The following is a 23,472-nucleotide window of genomic DNA, read 5'->3' on the forward strand; positions in this document are numbered from 1 at the left end:
TGCTTCATTTAAATAATAGTTTTTTACAAAGCACAGGAATTTACAGGAAGAGTCAGTTACTAGAATTAAGGAGCTCAGCTGTGGATTTTCAATATGAAAGCTCGCACTGTAGCTCAGGATTGTGCCAGGGCAAAGGCCAGAGCTCAGTACTCTCAACTGGTGTACAGACATTTTGATTAAGTATCTTTATTTACCACCATTGGCTCACATAAATCTTGGTGCTTTCATTTCCCTGTGGCCTTTGAAAAGCACCCTGTGGGGGGGAGGGGTGGCCGGCGGGGGGCGTGGGGGTTAGTTAGCTCTGTGAGTATGTATTGTCAGGTGTGGTGGTTGTGGCATAGTTAGAACAGCGAAAGTGATTTTTATTCCCACTGGATTGGTTCTTTCTCTGAATGTGTTTTTCATGATCACACTTAACTGATCGAAAGGAATTCCAAACCCCAACCCTAAACCATGAAAAGCCACTACAGGGAGTGCCACTTGAGCTGTGCCTGGGACAAAACTCAGCGCTTCACATGCTCACCCCAGAACCTCTACTAGGCACTGAGAAAGCAAAGAGACTGAAGAGCCATCTCCTGCAATCGGACAAAGTGCTTCAGGGACATTGTCTTTATCCTTACACCGAACCCTTACTCTGAAGTCTGACGCTCACCCATCCTATGATGTCCATAGGTTGTTCTTTCTTGCTTTCTTTTAGTTAGAAAAACATGTTTAAAGGGGGATTCCCTTCCACCTCCACAGAGGCCAATAATATGCTTTGGTCATTTTCATCCCTCTTTTTTATTCCTCCCACCGACTCCCCCTTTCCTTCCAGATATCTAAATTCCCCGTGTATGTTCATGCTTCTCTATCTCCTGGTTTCTAAAGAGAAGACAAACAACATTCCACATTTGCCTTTTTGAGACTGGGTTATTTCTCTTAACATGTTCTTTAGTTTCTTCCATTTTCCTGCAACTGAAAACAAAAAAAAAAACAACAGCCGATTGAATCCGTGTTGTATACATGTTCCTTATTGGTCCATTCTTTGAGGGACACCTATGCTGCTTCCTGGCTCTCGTAGCCCAACAGTTTTAGCGGACAGGAGTCTCTGTAGTGAGCTGACATATCATCAGTGATTTCAAAAGGAGGAGAAGGAGGAATCCCTAGCTGTTAGAAACATGGCTGTCTCCAGTACTTACCAAGTGTTACCTTAAGTCCCTTAAATAGTACAGCCCTCAAGAAGTTAGAGAAGCAGAAGAGATGTCACATAATAAACGTGACTTGTGCCACCTGTGGACAGTGACAGTGAAAAGCTCACTCATGCTTTCTCAGAGTCTGCTATGATTCCTGGGATACGCAGCCTTCACCTCTGTGGAATGGGCCTCTCCACCCACCTACTCCATCCTTTAAACGGAGTGAATCCGCACTGAAGGAGTTGGCTTGCTACAGTGTTCAGGCCTTCTCAGCCCTGGCTTCCTCCAGCTGTTCACAGCCTTTCCCCTGAGGATTTTGGCACTCTGTATGTGCAAAACAAGAAAGGCAATGAAAGGAAACTTACGCAATAAGTTTGGCTTTTAAACTAAATGCAGTTTTAAGGGCTAGAAACATCACTCAGTGGTACCATGCACGAGGTCCCATGTTTAACTTCCTAGTAGGAGTTTAATTGCTGTGGCAATGTCCCTGCTATTGATATTTCCACATTAAAATTTAAAGATACTGTTTTTAGTGAATGTATCGTTTGACTCCAGCTTCACAAGGAACGAGATGATGCCTCTATCCCAAAGAGGAGGATTGATGAAAAGACATGAGATCTCATCGACAGTGTAATCTGTGAACTTTGAGGTCTGTGGACCATCCTACATGTGCGCGCGCGCGCACACACACACACACACACACTCACACTCACACACACACACACACACACACACACACACACACACCTGTGTTTGTCAGGATTCTCCACGATGTGGCGATGCCACATTCTTTTCATACACTCGGGAGTTCACAGGCATTGGGAATACCTTCGGTATCCAGCTCCTGTCGCTAGCACTGCTAGAAGATGTGTATAAGTTGAGTGTAGCTATGCTTCTTCAGCTGCGTTGTATTTACCTTCCAGTGGACGAGTGGCTCATGGACTGACTGTGTCGAACTCCCAGGGAGCATCACAGCCGTTTTCCAAGGCAAGCTCCGCACCACGTCACACTCTCCCCGGTAGCATGTGAGAGCTCCAACCGCTCCACATCCTCGCCACCCCTTCTTATGTTCGGGTTTATTGCTGTTGTTATTACTATTGTTGTCCAAACTTGGTGAATATGAATTAGTAGTTCCTTGTGATTTTGATAATGACTAATGATATTAGTTAGCCGTATGGGTTTCTTAGCTATCTGTATATTTTCCTTGTTTAAAAAAAAAATGTCTAGGGGCTGGAGAGATGGCTCGGCAGTTAAGGGCGCTCTTCCCAAGGACTCAGTTCAAATCCCAGCATCTACATGGCAACTCACAACTGCCTGTAACTCCAAGATCTGACACTCTCATGTAGACACAGATGCAGGCAAAGTACCAACGCACATTAAATAAATAATAACATTAAAAAATCTCTATTTACTAGTGGTCTAATTTTCAGTTGGGTTAACATATTGTCATTGGATTGCAGATAGTCTTTACATAGTCCCCCATCCTTTAGGTTGTCTTTTAAATTTAGTGTCTAGGTTTGAAGCACCAAGGACTCAATGTTGAGAAAGTCCAGTTAATCCATCTTTTCCTCTGTCACTGGGGCTTTGGAGCTGTAGCCAAGGAATGCAAGCTCGTGAGCGTTTACTCCAGTGCCCCGACAGAGCTTTGGACTTGGACCTTACATATGGGTCTCTGCTCAGCTGGAGGCTAACTTTTAGGTATGGCTTGGGGTCTCCCTCCTTTGTGTGTGGCTCTCCAGCATCCACCATTCGTTGAAAAGACTCTTCTTTCCGCCCTTTCAGTATCTTAGCGCCTTAGGGTGGCCGGGGTGGGGGTACACAGGACCTGGGTTTGATCGCTGAAAAAAAAAAAACAGTGGCCATGTATGTCAGAGTTAACTTCTTTTCCTGTCCTGTCTGTCAGTCCTTATTTATCTTATTTATGCCAGTGCCTTGTCATTTTGTTCTGTTTTATCCCAGCTTCAACTGCTCTGTGTTTGGCAAGCTTACAAGATGTACAAGGCACTTATTTAAAGCAATTTCTTTTGTTTCTTTTTGAGATCATATTACAATATTTCTCCCCTGCCTTTTCTCCCTCAAGCCCCTCCCACATACCCACGGCTCTTCATACCCATGGCCTCTTTCCCCATCACTTGTTGTTGCACACTAAATGTGTACACACACACACACACACACACACACACACACTTCTAACTACAGCCTGTTGAGTCCACATGTTACTTATTTATATGTTTTCAGCACTGACTGCTTGGCCCTGGACCACCAGTCGGAGTGCTCCTTGGAGGAGAGGGCGTACTCCTGCTCCCAGCTTTACTGAGTTGCTGTTCTTTGAGAAGGATTGAGGCCGCGTGGGGTTGTCCCCATTTGGTTTGGCGTGTTCATCGATGCCTTCCTCAACAACTTGTTTTGTTGTTCTTGCAGCTCCTATAATGATTACCCCGATCAGGGTGACTCACATAATCCTCTGACATAATTACTGTTGTTTACCTGATGAGGACATAATAGGATCTACTACCCAAACAAATGTCACGGATCTAGGACAGTTCTTTTCTGCAGTCACCGGGCTGGTCATGACAGCTTGAGACCTGAGAAGTGACATTTTGTTTCTCCAACAGCATTTGATTACTGTGGGTTTGTTAGGGCCTCTTTTGTTTTGTTTTGGGTTTTTCTGGTCTGTTTGCTAACCTCTTTGGGGCAGGATTGTTTTTTTTACCATGCAGTCCAGACTGAGCATGGACTCCTGGTCCTCCGACTTAGCTTCCCAAGTTTTGCTATTATAGACTTGTGCTACCAGACCTGGCTGACTTTTAATAGTTTTTATATTAATAGTAACTTTTAAAATTTCAAAATATGAGTTACCTAGCTTTCTTCCTTTTTAAGGATTGCTCGATCTAGTTTGAATTCCTTGCATTTCCATATGAATTTGAGCACAAAATGTTCATTTCTGCATAAAAAAAAAAAAGAACCATTTAATAGTTCAGTAGGAATTGTTTAGATCTTCTGATCCCCGTGAGGACACTGTAACATCTCTAATCCACAGATGTTTCTCCATGTATCTAAGCTTGCTTTAACTTCCTTAACTTCCAGTACATGTCTGTATTAGTTTCACAGTGCAGCAACTAAATAACTGACAGAAGTAATTTAAAAGACAAAAGGGGTTTGTTTGCTGGGCTCACGGTTTCTGTTCATTGCAGCAGAGGAAGCAGGGATTAAAGGCTGGAATCTCAGATGGTTGTGGCCTTAAAGTCCCACCCCTTGGTGGCCCTACTTCCACCACCCACACCCTACCTCATGCAAGCTCCAGTCTTCCAATTAGCTCCATAGCCTGGGGACCTAGTATTCAAATACGAACCCACAGGACTCATTTCAGATTCAAGCCCCGATACTCTCACACTTGTTTATACTTACTACACTCATTCAAAGGCGTCTGTTTGTTTGTCTTTCTATTGTTAGTAGACATATTTCCTTAATTTCATTTCCAGGTTATATATTGTTAGCATACATAAAACATAATCCCGAAGCCAGGCATTATGGGGCATACCTATAGTCATACCGCTCAGGAACCTGAGGAAAGACTCAGGTCCCAGTGAGAAGGGCCTGCATCAAGACAAACTACAATGAAAAGCAATCTGGGTAACTCCAAGGAGTGACGTCTGAGGTTGACCTCTGGGCTCCAGGAGCACAGAGAGCTGCATATACCCCATGTAAGATCTGGAGAGATGGCGCTGCAGACCTACAGTCCAGCACTTGGGAGGCAGACATGAAGAGCAATACAAGTTCAAGCCCAGCTGACAGAATTTCGCTCCAGCCTGGCCAGGGACTTGGTGTAGTGAGATGTCTTAAACAAACATGCTATAAGTAAGAAAAAGTAAGACTAGAAACAAGGGAAGAGAGAAGGACTGTATCTTACTGATATATCCTTTGGACTTACTGAACATGTTTTGCAGGGCTAGTAGGAGTTTTATTATCTGTTGTCCCAGGATTCCCTAGGATTCTACTTACAGGATCATGCCATAATAAAAGTTTTCTTTCTTCCTTTTCGGCCCTTATGCTTTTATTCTTCTTGCCTACTTACTCTGATTGGAACACAAGCTTGAATACGGGTGTTGAGAGAGGACCTCCTCTTCTTGTTCCCTGTCACAAGAGGAAAGCATTCAAGACAGTCACTGTTAGCTTGTTGGGTCTGATGGCAGATGCTCGATTTCTAGGTACTGGGGAGACACAGGCTTGAGAACTGATAAGGCCAGACTGGGCTCCATAATAAGATGGATTGACGGCGGGGCAGAGAGACTGAGAGAGATTACTCAGTTGGTAACATGCTTTCTGTGTAAACACGAGCACCCCAGTTTGGATTCCCAGTACCCACAGGGAAGCTGGGCCATGGTAGTTCTTTGCATGATCAAGCTCATCAGTCAACTGGTCCAGCCAATCAAGTCTGAAGAGATCCTGTCTCAAAGATTAAGGTGGAGACACCAAATACGTGCACACACACATTTAAAAAAAAAATAAAAGAAAAATTAGTAGAAAGAGGAAGAAACATCTTCCCTGCACCTATCAAGACGAGGTGGTTTTCTTCTCTGTGACTCTAGTGCATAACTCATATGTCAACCCAACTTCCCATTCTTTTAATAGACCTTTGAGGCCGCACTATATAGCCTTGTCTCTACGTCGCTATATCTGAGTTTAATATACACTTTCAGAAAGATAATGATTTGCCCTGTCTCGTGTGTCTGACTGGTTTCATGTGTTGCATTTCCGACGGCTCTCATCTGTGCTTTCTGCAGTTTGTAGAGCTGATTTTTCTTCCTTTTTTTTTTTTTTTTTTTTTTTTTATGTCTTGGTAGACTTCACCACTGGAGATGCTCTGGACCTGAAACCCAAGTTTGTAAATGATTTAAATTCTTAGTTCAGTTTCTGGAGTTATTGTGGATTTAATTACATTTTGCTGAGCCTCTGTCCTCCCTGTTTTTCTGTGTTATTTCCCAATGCCCTATCTTTATCTGGGCCAGGCTACTTAGCTAATATACTCTGACACCATCATAATAATTATTTCCTAAGAGCCATTGACCTGAGAGTGTCTACACTTTTCCCTTAGGCCTGCTACACCTTCCCATGAGTCAACCAAAAAAGCTACGAGCTGGAACCCTGGGGACTTTCAGGTCCCTGCTCTTGAATGGTTGCCCCCTAAGCAGGTGAATGGATCCTTTGATCTTCCAGCTATTAAATGTTTGAAACATCACCCCAGTCTTCCTTCCACTTGAGACCTCTTCTCACTATGATCCAAGGCCTATCATGTGTTTCTGCACTCTACTAGGCAGGTCTGGAAGAAGGAATAGCATCCATTGATTAGGTGAGTCTGACTGGCAGTTGTGAGTACAGACTGAGAGAGGCCTTTGAAGCTGCGAAGGGGAAGGTGGTGTATGGGGCCTTGGGCTGATTTCTAGTGAAATTCTGAGCCACAGCTATGGCTGTTACAAAGAAAAGAAAGGCAGCCGATGATAAGCGTGTAGCTCCAAGTAAGTGAACTGAAGCCGAGGTCTTTAAAGGAAAGGTGTTCCTATAGGGCGCAGTCGCGCGCTGAAAGTGTGAATCTAAAGCAAGGTCACTGATTCAAATCCTTTCAGAAGTCAGACAGGTAGTGTTGCACCCTTCAGAAACACACATCTCCTTTGGCAGTTAAGCATCTCCGAGATCAGAAGACCCGCCACTGCTATTGGCATGTGGCAAATGGGGTGTGAAGTAGCAGCGTCCTATAGCCAACCATGCCTTAGGTGAAACTTTGGCAATGGGTGGCCCGGGTCAGGAAAATCCCGTCCCTCTGCCTACTCCATCCGTCTCACTTGGGAAGAGAGACAAATACAGAAATCTACTCTTAGGAAGAAAAACTACCGCACCGGTGACTACACTGCTGTGCCCTGGTGCCAGTGGAGCCCGGAGAGCAGTCTCCGGAGAGGTCGCCAGCTCCCTGCTTGCTGGGAAGGCTGACCGTCCACCCTGCCTGACAATTGCCCTAAAGCTGATAGGTGTTCTGAGGTTTCAAAGGCAGAAACCCCAGGAATCTAGATCTTTATGTGAAACTCCAGTTTGCCTGCTTGTTTCCGTTAGCTTATGAAGTAACAGGTTTCCTCACAAACCCATGTTTGGTTGATCTCCCTCCCCCACCGGGTACCCTCTCACTTCCCCCCACCCCCCCACCCCCGTTTCTACTTTCGTATCACATAAGTTCTATTACCCTCCCCTCCTCTTTGCCTCAGAGATTCTTCCCCACTCCCCAGTTTTGCCCACTTCCTTCTAGATGTAGATATTTAACAGTTCAAAGCTGGGATCCTCAGTCAACGATCCTAGGTTACCCCAGTTAATATATTTTCCAGTTCTTTCCGTTTTCCCGAACGTCTCACTCATAGTTTCGGTTTTGTTAGTGGATGAATAAAATTCCAGCGTGTATGTGTACTAAATGTTGATTATCTGTTCCCCTTTTGATAACATGTAGGCCGATTCCCTTTACCGTCCTTGCCAATTTGAATAGAGTGATAGTAATCGTGGGTGTCCAACCACTTCTGGAGTAGAATGTAGGGCTTTTTGGATATAAGCCTGCCTAGGAGTTGTGTAGCTGGATCATAAGGTAGCTTTGATTTTAGTTGTTTGAGAGCCTTCTAATCTTAAAATAATGGCTCACTTTTGACAAAAAATATTTTAGTAAAAAGAAATCCATGTTAGGTACAACCTATGGATGCTCTGTATTGGATATGTGTGTGTGTTATGTATTTGGGATACAATATTAAGAGGCACTGTAGTGAGAATTTTTGTTTCTTGAAAAACACAGAAGAAGGACTGTGTGACTGTTCTCATCCCAGGTGTGGGACAGGGGCTGCTTCAGATTGTCCACAGCAGCTGACTATGATTCGCCTCATTCAGGAGCGTGATTTTGCCAGCTGCAGATAGTGTCTGTGATTGTGTGACTTAGAATTCTGGAGACTTCTGAGAGAGTGTATAAATCCTAGGGCCCCAAGGGGTGGGGTGTTACTTGGTCGACGTTGGTTAAATAGTCGTGCACAAAGAAGAAATAAGAAGAAAATAGGTATCCTGACGGTGAAGATCTAACTTGCCCCAAGGAACTCCATGCCTCTAATCAGCAGGAAAAAGTCTAATGATAAAGTCACCCCCTTTCCCTCTATTCTTTTTTCTCCCCTGTATAGTGTTAGGGAGTTGAAAGGTAGAGAAGGGGTTTGGAGAGATGGCTCAGAGGTCAAGAGCATTGACTGCTCTTCCAGAGGTCCTGAGTTCAATTCCCAGCAACCACATGGTGGTTCACAACCATCTGTAATAGGATTTGATGCCCTCTTCTAGTGTGTTAAAGACAATTACAGTGTACTCATATGCATAAATAAATAATTCTTAAAAAAGAAAAGGTGGACAAGGGCAGAAGGAACAAAGAACCCACAAAGTAGCCAAAGACAGCTACAAGGCAGCATGAAACAAACCGTTTTATTTTAATCCTAAAAACAAAAGTGAGAAACCTATTTCAAAGTTTAACCTTAGACTCACAGGCCCAAAAATAACAAATATTTTTGACATGTTAAATTATTTCAAACATTCTTTCTCTACCTCCCTTCCATTGCAAAGTGAAAGAATGTGTTTCAATCTGTTGAAGGTGTTGCCCCACCTGCTCACAAGAATTGATACTTATAACATGCCTTCTGTGGATTTCAAAGGAGAGTCTTTGCTTCCTACAGCTCTAGATTGTGGTCGGAGCAAGCCAGTATGATGCACAGTTTCAGCAAGTTGTTACTTGTTACCAGCTTTGGAGTCCTGGTTCTAGCCCTGTGGTATTATCCAAGTAGCTTCTCTAGCTTCATTCCCCTTAATAAAATGGAAGGAGCAGTAACAAGATAGGGGTAGGATTGTCTGCCCCTGACACTCACAAAGTAGTCTAAGAGCCATGCGTGACAAAGATGGAGAACATAAAGCTTTTCTGAGCTCTTGGTTGTCAATGTTGCCCAAGTCATGTGGGCAGGCGGGGCAGCTCGAGTTCTTGAATCTCAGCCTCCCAGTGCTTAGACCATAATACCTGTTAAAACAGACTCTCTTTAACCATCACGGGTTGGATGGATGAGGAAGTGTAAGGCAAGAAGATGCCTTTTAAACGCCAGCCAACAGCCTGGGATACAGCACAGTACTGAGTCGGTATAGTGGAGCTTAGGTACAGTTTGGATGGTGTGTCTGCAGGGGCTGCCCAGGAATGAGAAAGTCGGCGGGATGGCACAGCAGCCTCTTCAGCTTTCTCACAGTGGGACCTGGGGCACTTTCTCCATCTCTGCTTGGCAGTCCCATCCCATATTGCTGCCGAGGGATAGAAAAGCTCCCCTTTTCTTAGGAGACATCTTTTCTGATGCATGTAAATCTCTATTTTGATCTTTTTTTTTTTTTTTTGAAGGATTCTTAAAAATTAGGTGCATGGGTATGTGCACATGAGTGCAGATGCTTTCTGAGTCCAGAAGAGGGCGTGGGATCCCCTGGAGCTGGATTGAGCCATGCTTGGCAGCATCGAATGTGGGTTCTGGGAACTGACCTCGGGTCCTCTGCAGTAGTCCGGTGAGCCCTTGGTGCTTGAGCGGTCCCTCCAGCCCCAGATCTTGGTTTTAGAACACCAAGGAACCAGTGTACTTTCTCCAGCCTGTTTCAGTTGCCCTCTGGCCAGTCTTGAGTTCAGAAGTAAGTCCGGTGGCAGGATGCCCTTAGTAAAAGGAGGGTTCCATCCTTGGTACCAGAAAATAAAATCATGCAGGAGTGCTCTATTTCTAACATTTTAGTAAATGTCATTCACCATCTCAAATTCAATTCAACTGAATGTAAATTGATCATCTTATTATACTAGCCTCTCATTTATATCCTGCTGCTTCTATTCGTGGCCTCACTATGTAGGGGGTGGGGCACAGAGGCACCCTGGGCAGCGTTTGCAAAATGCTCATTCAAAAGCCTGGGAAAGTACTGTCTGTGGGAAAGTTATGGGTGCTACACAACATCCAAGACTTAGAAAGGACCAAAGAAAAGGCTCGTTCCTGTCTACCCATTTATTTGACTGGAGAGTCCTCCGTTTGTGGAACCAGTATTTCTTTCTGTTGGTTAACTCTTTTCTTCAGATCTGTTGATAGCCCTCCTAGGTGGAAGACACACTAATGTCTGTGGCTCTGGTGCACCACCCCTGCTCATGATCCAATCCGTGGTCACCTCACACTGCACATCCACCTGCCAGCAGCTGGCCACGCATTCAACTCGAATTTCACTCCCAAAGTTTGCTGATGAGTCAGTCGCTTGACTTGGGTGCTTCCTCTTCTCTGATCTCACTCTCAAATCTCTTTACAAGTTAGCGAATCCTCTGCAGCGGTACTTCTCATTTCTGAAGTCTTGACCAGCCTCTAAGCCTCTATGGTCTTTTTACCTGCTAGAGTTCACCTTCCTGGGTTCCTGTTTTCCATAATGTATACTAGCTGGTGCAGTGATGATAGCAGAACTCAATAAATGATTGTTGAGTTGATAATTGAACGCCAGTCGGGGGAAACAATGTGCTGTCTGAAGCAAACAGGAGAATCAGAGTTTGACAAATGCCTGCAGGGATGGGGGAGGGTCTCTAAAAGCCTGGTTTGTGTGTATGATCGTAGCACCTTTGTTACCTGGCACAGAAGTTTAAATTTAATAAAATTCAACATGTGTACATCCACAAACTATCATCAATACCTTATAATGTCGACATGACCATCACAACAAATGCTATTCACACTGCCTTATAATCACACACACACACACACACACACACACGCTCACTTGCTTCTGTGCTCCCCCTCTTTCCCTGCCTGCCCTCTCCTTTCCTCTTACCACCACCGCACCCCCCTTTCTAGTCCAAGGACACCACCAATCTGCTTCAGGTCATTAGCCATTGGTTTAGATTTCCTTAAACTTTATAGGGATAGAATCACACAGCATGTATTCTGCCCCCACACCCCCACTTGGCATAGCTACTTTGAGATTCACTCATAAGCACAGTTGATCCCTTCACAGTTGATCCCTTTTCATTGTTGAGTATTTTTTCCTCACAGCTATACTAGAGTTTGCTAACATTTACTAACTGAGCTGTGCTGACTAGTTCTCTGGTTGTTGTCATCCTGACGCAAGCTGGGGTCACCTGAGAAGAGGGAATATCAGTTGAGAAAATACCTCATTAAGACTGGTCTCTTGCAAGTCTGTAGGGCCTTTTCTTAATGATTGATATGGTAGGGCCAAATAGCTGGGTAGGGCTACCCCTGGGAAAATGTTCCTGGGAAAGTGCATAAGAAAACAGGTTGAGCAAATGTCAGAGAGCAAGCCAGTAAACAGCACTCCTCCATGGTCTCTGCTTCAGTTTCCTGTCTCTGAGTACCTGCGTAAGTTCCTGTCCTGACTTCCCTCAGTGATGGACTGTGATGTGTAATCAAATAAACCCTTTCCTCCTCAGCTTGCTTTTGGTCAAGGTGTTTATTTTAGCAACAGAGCAAACTAATACAGGATCTCTTGTAGCAGAGGAGAGCCTTGAATTCACTTTGTAACTAAGGATGACTTTGAACTCTGGCATCTCCCAAGTTTCAGGCATGTACCACCACACTTGGCCAATGTTATTTTTGGCACACAGTGTTTCTTTTTGAGAAGCATCACATAGTGTTTCTTCTCTCCTGACTACTTTTTATGGTTATGATGTGCCTCAGTGTCTCTGTGTTGAGTGCTCATCGGACATCCTGGATCTCCGGCTTTGTACTTTTCTCAGTTTAGGAAAAGGTTATCCATGAATTGTTCACAACACACACACACACACACACACACACACACACACACACACACACACACACACACACAAACACAATCTGCTTGCCTTCGGAGACCTAAACTACATAAATGTGGAACAAGTTGCTTTTGCCTCACAGCTCAGTCACTGAGGTTTCCTTTCCATTGGTTTCTGTTGCCATGTCTGCAAGCCCACACCTCTCTTCTACAGTGTCTAGTCTCTTAGCCATGGAGAGTCCTATGTAGAATATATTCCTCTCACATATTACACATCTCCAAGTTCGATTTTAGCCTTTTGAACAAAATTCATGGAATGCAACTCTACTAACTGTTTTGGTGTCTTTTTCTGCTAATTCAACATTTACATTAATTTGGCATCAATTTTTTAGTTGGATGTTTTCATCCGACTAAATGAGCCTTTACTTTCTGAATCTCTCATTACTTGTCAGGTTTAGTAATTTGGCGAACTCTGGTATAGCAAGCATAGTTTGGTCTAGGATTAGTTATTTTCTGTTCCTGGTGGGGGGGGGGAACATCTTTCTGAGAACTTTGCCCAGTTCCCTCATTATCTTGTTTAATTCAGAGACAGCACCAGAATGGGTGGTATGCACATTCTTATTAATGCTATAGACGGATCTTTCTTACACACTGATTGACATCTCTCCCTGTATCTCAGGGGACTTGTGCTAATCTCAGGCACTCTCCCTGTGAGCATTCTCCTCAGTTAACTGTCCTGCAGACTCCAGGCACATTGCTCTTCATTGCTCTCCCAGGCTCTCAGTTCTCTCCCAGAGCAGAGTCCACCAGGAACTTCTTGGTCCCTTCTCCCTTGCCCTTTGACCTGGAAACACTCAAAGCAATAAACAGAGCCAGTTGGGGTCTTGGCTTATTTACTTTGTCAATCTCAGGAATTATTGCTAGTATCCTGTCTTTTAAACCTTTTTTTTTTCTATGTCCGTCCGGAGTTTTGGTTTTTGTTCTGTTTTGTTTTGATGTTATTGTTGTTGTAGTTATTTCAGGCAATAGGATAAATTACTGTATTTTATCCAGACGGAAACAACAGTCATCTACTTTCTGCCTCAAGGTCAGTTGGGATTCAGTTGATTCAAGGTGTGTTCATTTCAGTGTAGCTCATTGTGAGCTGTGTGGCCTCACGTAATTTCTGTCGGGCTATAGATGCTCGGTTTAGCTGTCACTGGACATAAGCCTGGAGCTTTCAAAAGAACTCAGCACTAGCACATGCACTTTTGAGATGAAATGTTTTTAATCTTAAAGAAGTTGTAGGTATAATGTTGGCCTTGTCCTAGATGTTAACCTAGACTTCTGGAGGAAAAGAAATGTGAATTTTCCCCTGGGTTCGGTCCCCAGCTCCGGAAAAAAAAAGAACCAAAAAAAAAAAAAAAAAGAAAAAAGAAATGTGAATTTTCAAAGGTGACTCTGAAAATGGTCCTTTCGTGCCTTTGTTTTCCATTAGAGGACAATGCATATGAGAATATGCAAGAGTCTCAGGAGACTCACATGTCCAGCCACCTGGATGAAGTCATTGCTGCTGTCAGCGTCACTTCTAAAAACAGGCTCTCAAATAAGCTGCTTCAGACAGCACTGTTCCAGCCCCCTCGAGAGAAACTCCACCTGTGTGAAGAGAGAGCGAAGTCCTACTCCAGCATCCGAGAGGTGAGGGGCCTGGGGTCAGTCACACAGCAGCCAAGAGGTGAGGGGCCTAGGGGTCAGTCACATAAGGGGCCTGGGGTTGGTCACACAGCAGCCGAGAGGTAAGGGGCCTGGGTCAGTCACATAAGGGGCCTGGGTTGGTCACACAGCAGCCGAGAGGTAAGGGGCCTAGAGGTCACATGCCTGCTCCCTTGAGAATTGAGCTACCATCCCAAGCAAGAGAAGCAGGGGAGGCGAGACTACACTTCCAACCTCGGGTGCGAGAGTCCTTAAGAGAGAACCTGCCTGCCTTCTATCCTGAGTGTTGGCCTTCCGACTGTAGGCACAGTTGTTGACATGCCAACAGCAAATGTTTACTGTGTATGATAGTCTTCATTGTCCACATGACTGGATTCAGAATCATTAGGGGTTCAATACCTGAGTGTGTCTGTGGAGGCATTTCCAGAGCGGAAGGTTAGAAGACCATGCTGACTGTGCACCTATAGTACATCCCCGTGCGCTTAGGCCCTGCTGAAAATCAAAGAGGAAAAAGGCGAACCTCGTTGAAGGCCAGCATTTCCCTTTGCTTCCTGACTGTTATGCTGGAGCTGCCCTGCTCCACCACTCTCCCCTCATCATGGTGGACTGAGCCCTCAAAAACTCTGAGCTAAAGCAAACACCCCCTTTAAGTTGTTTCTGTCTGGTACTTTGGTCACAGTAACAAAAAGTTAGAGTCTATTGAGCGTCAGCACGTGCCAGACCTGCAGCGGATTATGGTGCGCACACCGCACACACACGACGTTTGCTTATGTGCAGCTCTTCATTCTGAGGCTCCTGCCTGCTCTGCTTTCTGTGTTTTCCTTCCCACCCCCTCACAGATTCATCCTCCCGTACCAGCTCCCCATCTGCCTTTTCATTTATTTCACAAATAGCTATTGTATGTCTAAGGTCTTCCTAGTGCCAGGGGCACATGAGGAAAGACCACAGCCTCCATCTTATGGGGACTTACAGTTGACTTGAGATGACAGGAAGGGCAGTCAAACTGTGACGGCTGCTGTGATACGTGTGGTAGCAGGTTCGTTCAGTATCTGTGCAAATGAGAAGAGGCGGGGAGAGTGGCAGTCAAGGCTGAGCCCCTGGATGGGAGGTAATGAAAGGGCATGAGAGACGGCACTTGGGAGTCGTCAAGGTAGGCAAGAGGACACACGTGACCCAAGGGAGCAGCAGTCTCTCTGTGGAACCATAAGGAACTCTGGACTCACTGCTCAGGAGTTCTAACATTCTCTTAAAGGCACCGGATGGGCTGTCAGCAGGAAAGGGCCATGAGCGGGTGTGGTTGCCAGTCATTGGCTAGGGGGATATTTGCAGCAATCTTGAAGAGGAAGTGTGAGGGATTGAGCTGCATAATACAGACATAAGAGGAATGCTGGGCTCCTTTGAAGGAAATGTAAATTGGTGGGACTGACTTGGGACTAGGACTTTGTCCTAGGGCCCTCATTTTATCTTAATGGTTATTTTATTTTTTATTATTTGTGTGTGTGTGTGTGTGTGTGTGTGTCTAGGCCAGCCTGATCTGCAGATTGAATTTCAGGACAGCCTGGGCTATACAGAGAAATTGTGTCCTGGAAAATTAACCCTGTTCAGGTTCTAAGAGTGACACCAGGAAGAAACGAATGGAAACTACTGACTCCTAGAACTGTGGGCCTGAAATATGGCAGTGCCTCACTTCCTCCACGATTGGTTGGCCAGGCAGTCATGAATCCTGGGTTTAAAGAGAAGAAGACCCAGGCCCCATCTCCACCAGAATGCACAAAACAAGTGTCAGAGCTTTGCTCGAAGGCATCTTTCCTGTCTTGAGTGCCGTCCTTGCTGGGAAAACTGGGTGCCCATGGAGGCCTGGGTCTCCTCCTCTTCTGTAAGTTATGTAGAACTAGGACTTGTTCTAGGGCCTCTTTGTCTTGACCCTGACTACAAATGTGCTCCTTGCTGCTTAAGCCTAGCCTGGGCTACAGAGCCAGGTCAAAGGCCGGCTCAGGACCAGAGCCCCTGCCTCCAGAGAGGAAACAGAACAAAGGCTCCGTCGTCTGGCTTCCCGCCTGTCAGACTTCCTGACCTCTTTGCTAACGTCATAGGAGTTAGTTACTTCTTCACTTCTGTGCTAAAGGCAGCCTAAAGGGGAGAGGGCTTGGGGCTCCCAACTTGAGGGTGAACAGCATCATGGCAACAGGAAGAAAAGAGGAACAAGAGATGAGCGCCAGCTCTGAGCTTGCTGCATCTTTGTACTCAGTCTAGAGCTCCAGCCCATGGGATGGAGATGTCCACATCCACAGTGAAGTCTTCACAGAAACACCTTCAATAAGGCATTCCCCGCAGTGTGCCTCCTAGGTGACTCTAGACCTGTCAACGTGACAACGTGTTTTTCTGTTTGAATTCCATCACTTTTTTTTGTATTTACATTTTTAAATTTTATTTTTCTTGGGTATTTTATGTATTTACATTTCAAATGTTATCCCCCTTTCCCTCCTTCTCCCATACCCCCTCCCCCTGCTCCTATGAGGATGCTTCCACTCCCATCCACCCACTCTAACCTCAACACCCTGGCATTCCCCGATATTGGGGAAACGAGCCTTCACAGGACCAAAGGCTTCTCCTCCTATTGATGCCTGACAATGCCATCCTCTGCTACATAAGTGGCTGGAGTCATGGGTCCCTCCATGAATACTGATTGTTGGTGGTTTAGTCCCTGGGAGCTCTGGTGGGGTCTGGTTTTTTGATGTTGCAAACCCTATGGTGTTGCAAACCCCTTCAACTCTTTCAGTCTTTTCTTTAACTCCTCCATGGGGGTCCCTGTGCTCAGTCTGATGGTTAGCTGCAGGCATCCTCATCTGTATCAGTAGGGTTCTGTCAGAGCCTCTCAGGAGACACCCAGATTTGGCTCCTGTCAGCAAGTACTTCTTGGCATCATCAGTAATAGTGACTGGGTTTGGTGGCTGCATATGGGATGGATCCCCAGGTGGGGCAGTCTCTGGATGACCTTTTCTTCAGTCCCTGCTCTACTCTTTGTCCCCATGTTTCCTCCTGTGAGTATTTTGTTCTCCCTTCTAAGAAGGAATGGAGCATCCACATTTTAGACTTCCTTCTTCTTGGGTTTCATCTGACTGTGAAGTTTTTCTTAGGTATTCCAAGCTTTTGGGTTAATATTCATTTATCAGTGAGTGCATACCATGTGTGTTCTTTTGTGATTGGGTTACCTCACACAGGATGATATTTTCTGGTTCCATCCATTTGCCTAAGAATTTCATGAAGTCATTGTTTTTAATAGCTGAGTAGTACTCCATTGTGCAAATGTACCACATTTTCTGTATCTATTCTTCTGTTGAGGGACATCTGGAATCTTTCCAGCTTCTGGCTATTATAAACATAGTGAACATAGTGAACATAGTGGAGCGTGTATCTTTGTTGTATGTTGGAGCATCTTTTGGGTATATGCCCAAGAGAGGTATAGCTGGGTCCTCAGGTAGTTCAATGTCCAATTTTCTGAGGAACTTCCAGACTGATTTCCAGAGTGGTTGTACCAGCTTGCAATCCCACCAACCATGGAGGAGTGTTCCTCTTTCTCCACAGCCTTGCCAGCGTCTCAAAGTGACAGTATTAATCATCACAGCTGCAGAGGAGTTTCGAGTTGAGAGCTAGCTTTCTCACTTGCTGCAGCTGGCCCTGCAGGAGCTGTTCACTGTAGAAGCTGTTCACTGCAGGAGCTGTTCGCTGCAGGAGCTTTTCGCTGCAGGAGCTGTTCGCTGCAGGAGCTGTTCACTGCAGGAGCTGTTCACTGAGGGCTGGCTGGAAACCTAAGAGGTGGTCAGTGTCTGTTCTACCTGCCCAGTTTTCCTCTATCCCACTACATTTTCCACCACTAAAGTGTACACACTTCTTAAATGAACTGTTTACTTCATGCAACCAGATGAACACTCTAGCACCCCAGTGGACCAGTGTTTGATTCTCTGGCACTTCTCAAGTGCTCAGCACATAGCAAGTGCTCAGTAAATACTTATCGAGTGGCTATATGCACAAGTAGGCCTTGTGACTCGTGAGGTCTAAGCTGTGTACATGGCAAACTCATTTTCTTTTTCCGACAGTACAAGCAGGCCATCCAGGAGCTTGTGCGCTGTGTGGCACTAACGAAAATTTGCTACGGCGACTCGCATTGGAAACTAGCAGAGGCATATGTGAATCTGGCTCAGGGTTACCTCCAGCTGAAAGGTGAGCTCCCCAGCCCCAGAACTTATCCACACCAGAGGGATCAGGTTTTCATGGCTCTAAGAAGCAATTGCCTTTTAGGAAGAATCAAAAAGGTATATACACATATGTGCAAGGTTGCGATGTGGGTTTTTTGTGGTCTCATTAGAATCCTTAGAGGACAATCTGTTGGGTCAAAAGATGAAAAGGTAGGGTTGGGGATTTAGCTCAGCGGTAGAGCGCTTGCCTAGCAAGCGCAAGGCCCTGGGTTCGGTCCCCAGCGCCGAGGGGAAAAAAAAAAAAAAGATGAAAAAGTGGCAGGAAAGAAGCCAAGACATGGAATGGAGGTTGAGAGTGGAGTAGATCCCAACGTTGTCTTGAGAGGGGAGTGGGTTGGGAAAGGCTCACTCATGAGTGTAAGTATCCAAAAATGAAAGGGAGGGCAGAGAGAGAGAGAGAGAGAGAGAGAGAGAGAGAGAGAGAGAGAGAGAGAGAGAGAGAGATTGAGAGATTGAGAGATTGAGAGATTGAGTCACTTTTGAGTATATGTGGCCAAAACTAGAAAGGCTAGCCCAAGCTGGCATTCGCCTGTACAACTTTAAAGTCCAAGGTGAAACTTGCTTACAAAGAATATCCCACCCACCAAGAGAATCCCAGGATTTGGAAGCACCAGTTAGAGCACATTGGAGTATGTACCGAAATAAAGGCTTTGGGTTCTTCCTGTGCTGGAAAAGAGCCGGTATTGGCTAGCTTAGGATGTGCAGGGTTCACACATCATAGGAAGAAAATAGACAGTAGGTATGGATACAGGAAGGTTAAATCTGAAACAAAAACAACCAAAAGCCTATACTCAGGTCGTGCTGACTGTGTTGACTCACAGCCCCTCCACACCCAGGTTATCAGCTGAAGAGCATGCTAAGAAGTTGTCAATATAAACCGCTCCCCTTCTCCTCCCTCTCCCCCTCCCCTTCTCCTCCTCCCCTTCCCCTCCCTCTTCCCCTCTCCCAGTCCAGTGAGTGGCCTTCTGACTGAGAAGCACCACAAGACCTGACTATTCCTACCTGTTAGCCAAAGGCCACCAGAAAGGGGGCCATCAGAGTCAAAACAGCTTACAGCAAAAATCACATTGCTAGTAAGCAGCTGATCTGAGACTCCAACCTTGGGATCACATGCCAGCACCAGGGTCCTGTCACCTGAGACTTGAAATCCTGGCTTCCTTTTGTAGCCTTCTGCATGGATCTTCCTCTCTCAGAGGAAGCATTCACTATTGAGCAAGGTCTCTCTGAGGGTCAGCCACCATGCTAATTGCCATGCAAAACCTACTTCTCATCTACCTGTGGGGAAGGGTACTCTCGTTACTCCTCTCTCAGTCGTGGCAGCTGAGGCCAGTTTCTTAGTGGTGGAGCAGAGGATTCCTGCTTGGCGGTCTCACCTCTGAGCCCATGTCCTTGGAACTGAGCCTGTGCGTCTCCAGTAGAGCAAGTTCAAGTGCTAAGGGAAGGGGCTGTACCTGGAAACCTAGTCTGTCCCTACATGTAGGTCACACAGACAACTCACACTAACAAACTCCCTACAGCCTAGTTAAGCCTGTGCACTTAAAATGTAAGGCACCCAGCATCCTGAAGGAGTTCTTCTGCAAAAAACACAGGCTTGCTTCTCTCCATTAGAAGTATATTGTTTCTGTTTTACAGACACAGGAATGGAATCAACTTCATATTTTGACAGGTTTTGCAGAGAACTGAGATACAATTAAGTGTGATTCAGAACATGAGGCTGGAGATGTATGGATGTGAGTGGAAGGGGGGTGTCTGTGGGTGTGTGTGAAGAGGGTACAGACCCTAGGCTCGCTAGCTGGTGTTCCTCAGTACCACACCTCCCACAGGTTAATCAGCCCCTAGAAGAACACATGGGGAAATCCATGCTTGGTAACCTCGGATATAGCTCTGCTCTTGTTAGTCTCAGCCCATTACCTCCTGGGGCTGTGCCTCTGTAACCATGTATAGAGACTGTCTTTGTGTCATGTAAATGGGGAACAGAAGACTCAGCAGTTTCAGTATTTCCTTTAGATTGCTGTCATTCAGCCAGGATTACAATTCCTGAACACCTCCCTTCCTACCCAGAACGTTGTAGTCCTTACATCCCATTTGTGTTTGATAATTATCTATATTTTACATCTGATGCTGGGGTATTTCAAAGCTGTTCAGTCCCAGCTTATCCTGCCCATTTTTTCTAGATAAGCCATTTGGGGAAATGTTTTTCATCTTGAATCCTTGATATTAAAGTATTCTACTAACTATAATACTTGATATACTGGTTGTCATAGTCAGGGTGTTATTCCACAAGTGTATCTGTGTGTTCCTGGACAACATATGGTAACCTTGCCAGGTTTCCCAGCCATGGAGACTCCTGTTCCTGTTTAGCTGTGATTAGAGAGAAACTGACACTCCTTTTTCTCGGTCCATAGGGTTGTCACTACAAGCAAAGCAGCATGCAGAAAAAGCCAAAGAAATCCTGGCCAACTCCATGGAGAGTCCCTATTACAACAAGACAGATATCTTCAAGTGTTCCCTAGAGCTTTTCTATACGCTGGGGAAAGCCCTGGTCTCCCTTCAAAAGTATCCTTTTGCCTCTAACCATAAACAGGAAGCCCTGGTGCTATGATTCTTATAGTTAAGTCTCAAGGCCAAACAAAAAGTTGCTACGTGATTCAGGGATAATAACAAGTATTCTATGAGCAAACAAACAAAAAAGCCTAGGACTTTTCCTGAACCTGTTTCAGATTTAAAGAAGCCTGGGAGAACTTGATAAAAGCTGAGAGACTTTCCAAGGAGATGCTGCAATGTGGGAACATTATAAAGGAAGAGTGGATAGAAATCCAATCTCGGATCAAGCTGTCGTTTGCACAGTAAGTCTCCAGTTTAGAACGTGTACGTATGGCGACCAGAGGCTCTTAGGCTGTGTCCATTGGCTTCTCCCAAGGCTATTGTCTGGTGAGGAAGAGCAACACTGTCATATCAGAGCAGCCCCTTTTTTTGTCTCTGTCCTAGTTTTGTTTATGTTGCTGTGATGTTTGCCCTAACCAATAGCAATGGGAGTGGGTGGGGCTTACAATCCATCAGCATGGACATCAAAGCAGAAACTCGAAATGTCACATCCACAGTCAAGGGCAGAGGAAACAGGAATGTACCAGACGCCCTAACACTGAGAGGTGTAGTTTTATTGGTCATCAGGGAGACAGGAGCTAAAGTAGTAAGATAATGACACAGTCCCACTAAAGGGCCCAAACCTTTCAAAACATCAATAGCGCCAAGTGCTGGCAAGGATGTGGTACACAGGGATGCCTTCTCCTTCGTAGCTGCTTGGGAGCACTGGATAGGACTCTTTAGACAACCATTTGGCATCATCACACCCTTTGACCCCACAGTATCATCATCATGAACATTCAGCAGGAATCTGTGTGTCTGTTCACCAGAACACACATCCAAGCATGCTCCCAGCCTCCTTACTCAATGGCCAAGACCTAAGAACAGCCCAAATCTCTCCAAAAGGAGGCTAAAAATCTGCTATCTCTTCATATAAGAAGGCAGTGTCAAGCCACTTGTTACATAACATCATATCTGACTCTCACAAATACTGTATCCGGTTGAAGAAACCAGACCCCAAATATTCAAACTGCCTGGTCCCAGAACACAAGGGGAAAGACCACTTTTTAGTGGTCGGGAGGGCTCACCCACATGGAATCTCTTCCTGCTCAGAACCAGATGCTTTTCTATCCCATAGCGACATAGGAGGCATGCAGATCCGAGGCCCCAGATCTGAGATTGCTTGCATCTGTTGACACCTGACGGATGTGGCAGTTCTTAGTGTTGAGCTCTGTTGCTACAAAACATTCCCGTATCCTGTGCCGGAATCTGGCGCCACCTTCAGGGTGCTTGCCAAATCGCAATACCAAACCTCGACAGCAGGTGGCGAAGTTTGTCCACATCTGTGTCAGATAACTGACAAGAATTTAAAGATCCAGTTCACCTCTAAGGAGATACTTTTGTGTATATTAGAGTTATTTCCAATGTTGCCAGGTTCTTCCATTCTGATCCTTCTCTCTGACATTTCCCATAGGACTCACAGTTTAAGATGCCTGGTTTACATCCCATCTCTTTGCCTTGTGTTTTCATGGAAATAGGAATATTTGATCCAAACTGGCTTGTCTTACAAAGAAACAAGGCTTTGGTTTTGGATGTGTCTGTAGTTACACTTGAACTGCGTGGCTTTTTCTTTCTTTCATGAGCCTTGGAGATGGAAGGCCAGGCGAAGGCCTCAGGCAGCCTTTGGATTTCTGCCTCTCTTAAAAGGACATCTTTCAGTGTATCCTCTCCTCCTGCTTCTCCTTTTATGGTGCCCACCAGGCTGGCCTGACACAGATAGCAAGGGCCGCAAAGTGACTCGTGCACAGGCTTCCACTGCTGCAGGAGGCCTGGAGATTCTTCGAGCCATGTCCCAACCCCTCCTCTGTCACGGTACCGCTGAATTCAGGAGTAACTCACTAACTTCGCTGAGTGTTCCTGAGCTGTCTCTGTTAAATTGTCACCAGCAAAAATGGGAAAACTTCCCCCCAGTCCTCATCCTTGCGTTCTATTCTGGGAACTTGCACATTGATCCAGAGATGGCTAGCTATCTTTACATGTCCAGGTGCACACTCGTGCATGTGTGTACATGTATGCATACACACACATGTGCACGCATGCACGCACCATAACAAGGTTCCGTTGCTGATGGTGATATAGTGACTGTCTATCTGTTGCTACTCCATGGCATGTGATCTGTTCCCAGCTTTCTCTGTGACCATGTGACATCATGTTTGGAGCCGTCCCCAGCTTGCCCCACAAGCACCTGGCCTCAACCTGCTGTGCTGAACTAGCCCAGGAATGAGCAAACACTCTTTTTTTCCTCGAGCATCAAGAGGACCGCCTGCCAAGTGTTTCCAAGCATCGTGACATGATGCGATGAACACTGTGGGTTGAATCAGCTCCCTGGTTCATTCGGGCCACCCCATAGGGAGAATGTGGGCAAACCCCCTGCTTCCTGTGAGTTCACTCTCCTCTCTAGCCAGCATAGAAAGGACAGGACCTCACAGCATAGCTGTGAGGACTAGGTGAGCACCAGGTTAAAGCATCTAAGTCTGACTGAGAAATGGAAAGGGGAGGGAAGGAGAGAGAGGAGAATAAAAGCCACATTAGCTGCCCATCACTGGTTACCGTCTGTGGCAGGCTCCTGAATACATGATTCACCCCAGTCCTTATGCAAGGTGTATACTCTTATATTCCCATTGGCAAATAAAGGAGCTAAGGCTGAAAAACACCATGGGGGAGTAGGTAGCCAGACAGAGTCAGCATATTCTCCCTCCCTCCCTCCTGTCCTCCCTCCCTTCCTCCTTCCCCTTCTTTCTTTCTCTCTTCTTCCTTCATTTTGCTCCTCCTCCTTTTTCCTCTCTACCTCTTTCTCTTCCTCCTCTTCTTCCTGAAACTCTGGCTCTCCTAGAAGTCACTAGGTAGAGCAGGCTGACCAGGAACTCACAGAGAGCCATCTGCCTATTCCACCTCCTGAC

General features: G+C 45.7%; 1 protein-coding gene and 1 long non-coding RNA gene across 35 annotated transcripts in view; one reads left to right on the forward strand and one right to left on the reverse strand.

The window, feature by feature from the left end:
- Positions 1-23,472, forward strand: part of Ttc23 (tetratricopeptide repeat domain 23) — an 84,878-nt gene that overhangs the window by 3,247 nt on the left and 58,159 nt on the right. For 12 of the 31 annotated variants that reach the window (XM_087557112.1, XM_087557121.1, XM_087557142.1 and 9 more), the window contains 4 exons: positions 13,459-13,658; positions 17,771-17,894; positions 20,335-20,485; positions 20,650-20,775. In XM_087557112.1, the coding sequence (XP_087413238.1) occupies positions 13,459-13,658; positions 17,771-17,894; positions 20,335-20,485; positions 20,650-20,775 (601 nt within the window). Of the gene's footprint in view, positions 1-2,095; positions 2,160-6,513; positions 6,689-9,606; positions 9,765-13,458; positions 13,659-17,770; positions 17,895-20,334; positions 20,486-20,649; positions 20,776-23,472 lie in introns of those variants that run through there. The other 19 variants (XM_087557218.1, XM_087557227.1, XM_087557108.1 and 16 more) reach the window with 7 other exon arrangements.
- LOC108349234 (uncharacterized) lies at positions 893-21,693 on the reverse strand. Of its 4 annotated transcripts, none has more exons than XR_015651672.1 (8): positions 21,605-21,693; positions 14,644-14,770; positions 14,073-14,165; positions 5,248-5,306; positions 4,032-4,116; positions 2,089-3,010; positions 1,374-1,496; positions 893-954 (listed from the first exon to the last, which is right to left on the reverse strand). It is a non-coding gene; the product is annotated as an uncharacterized LOC108349234 (long non-coding RNA). The 4 variants fall into 4 exon arrangements; XR_015651673.1 differs by having other exon boundaries at positions 2,001-3,010; XR_015651675.1 differs by lacking the exons at positions 14,073-14,165; positions 14,644-14,770.

Source organism: Rattus norvegicus, chromosome 1, assembly GCF_021556685.1.
Source record: "Rattus norvegicus strain SHRSP/BbbUtx chromosome 1, alternate assembly SHRSP_T2T, whole genome shotgun sequence".
NCBI lineage: Eukaryota > Metazoa > Chordata > Mammalia > Rodentia > Muridae > Rattus > Rattus norvegicus.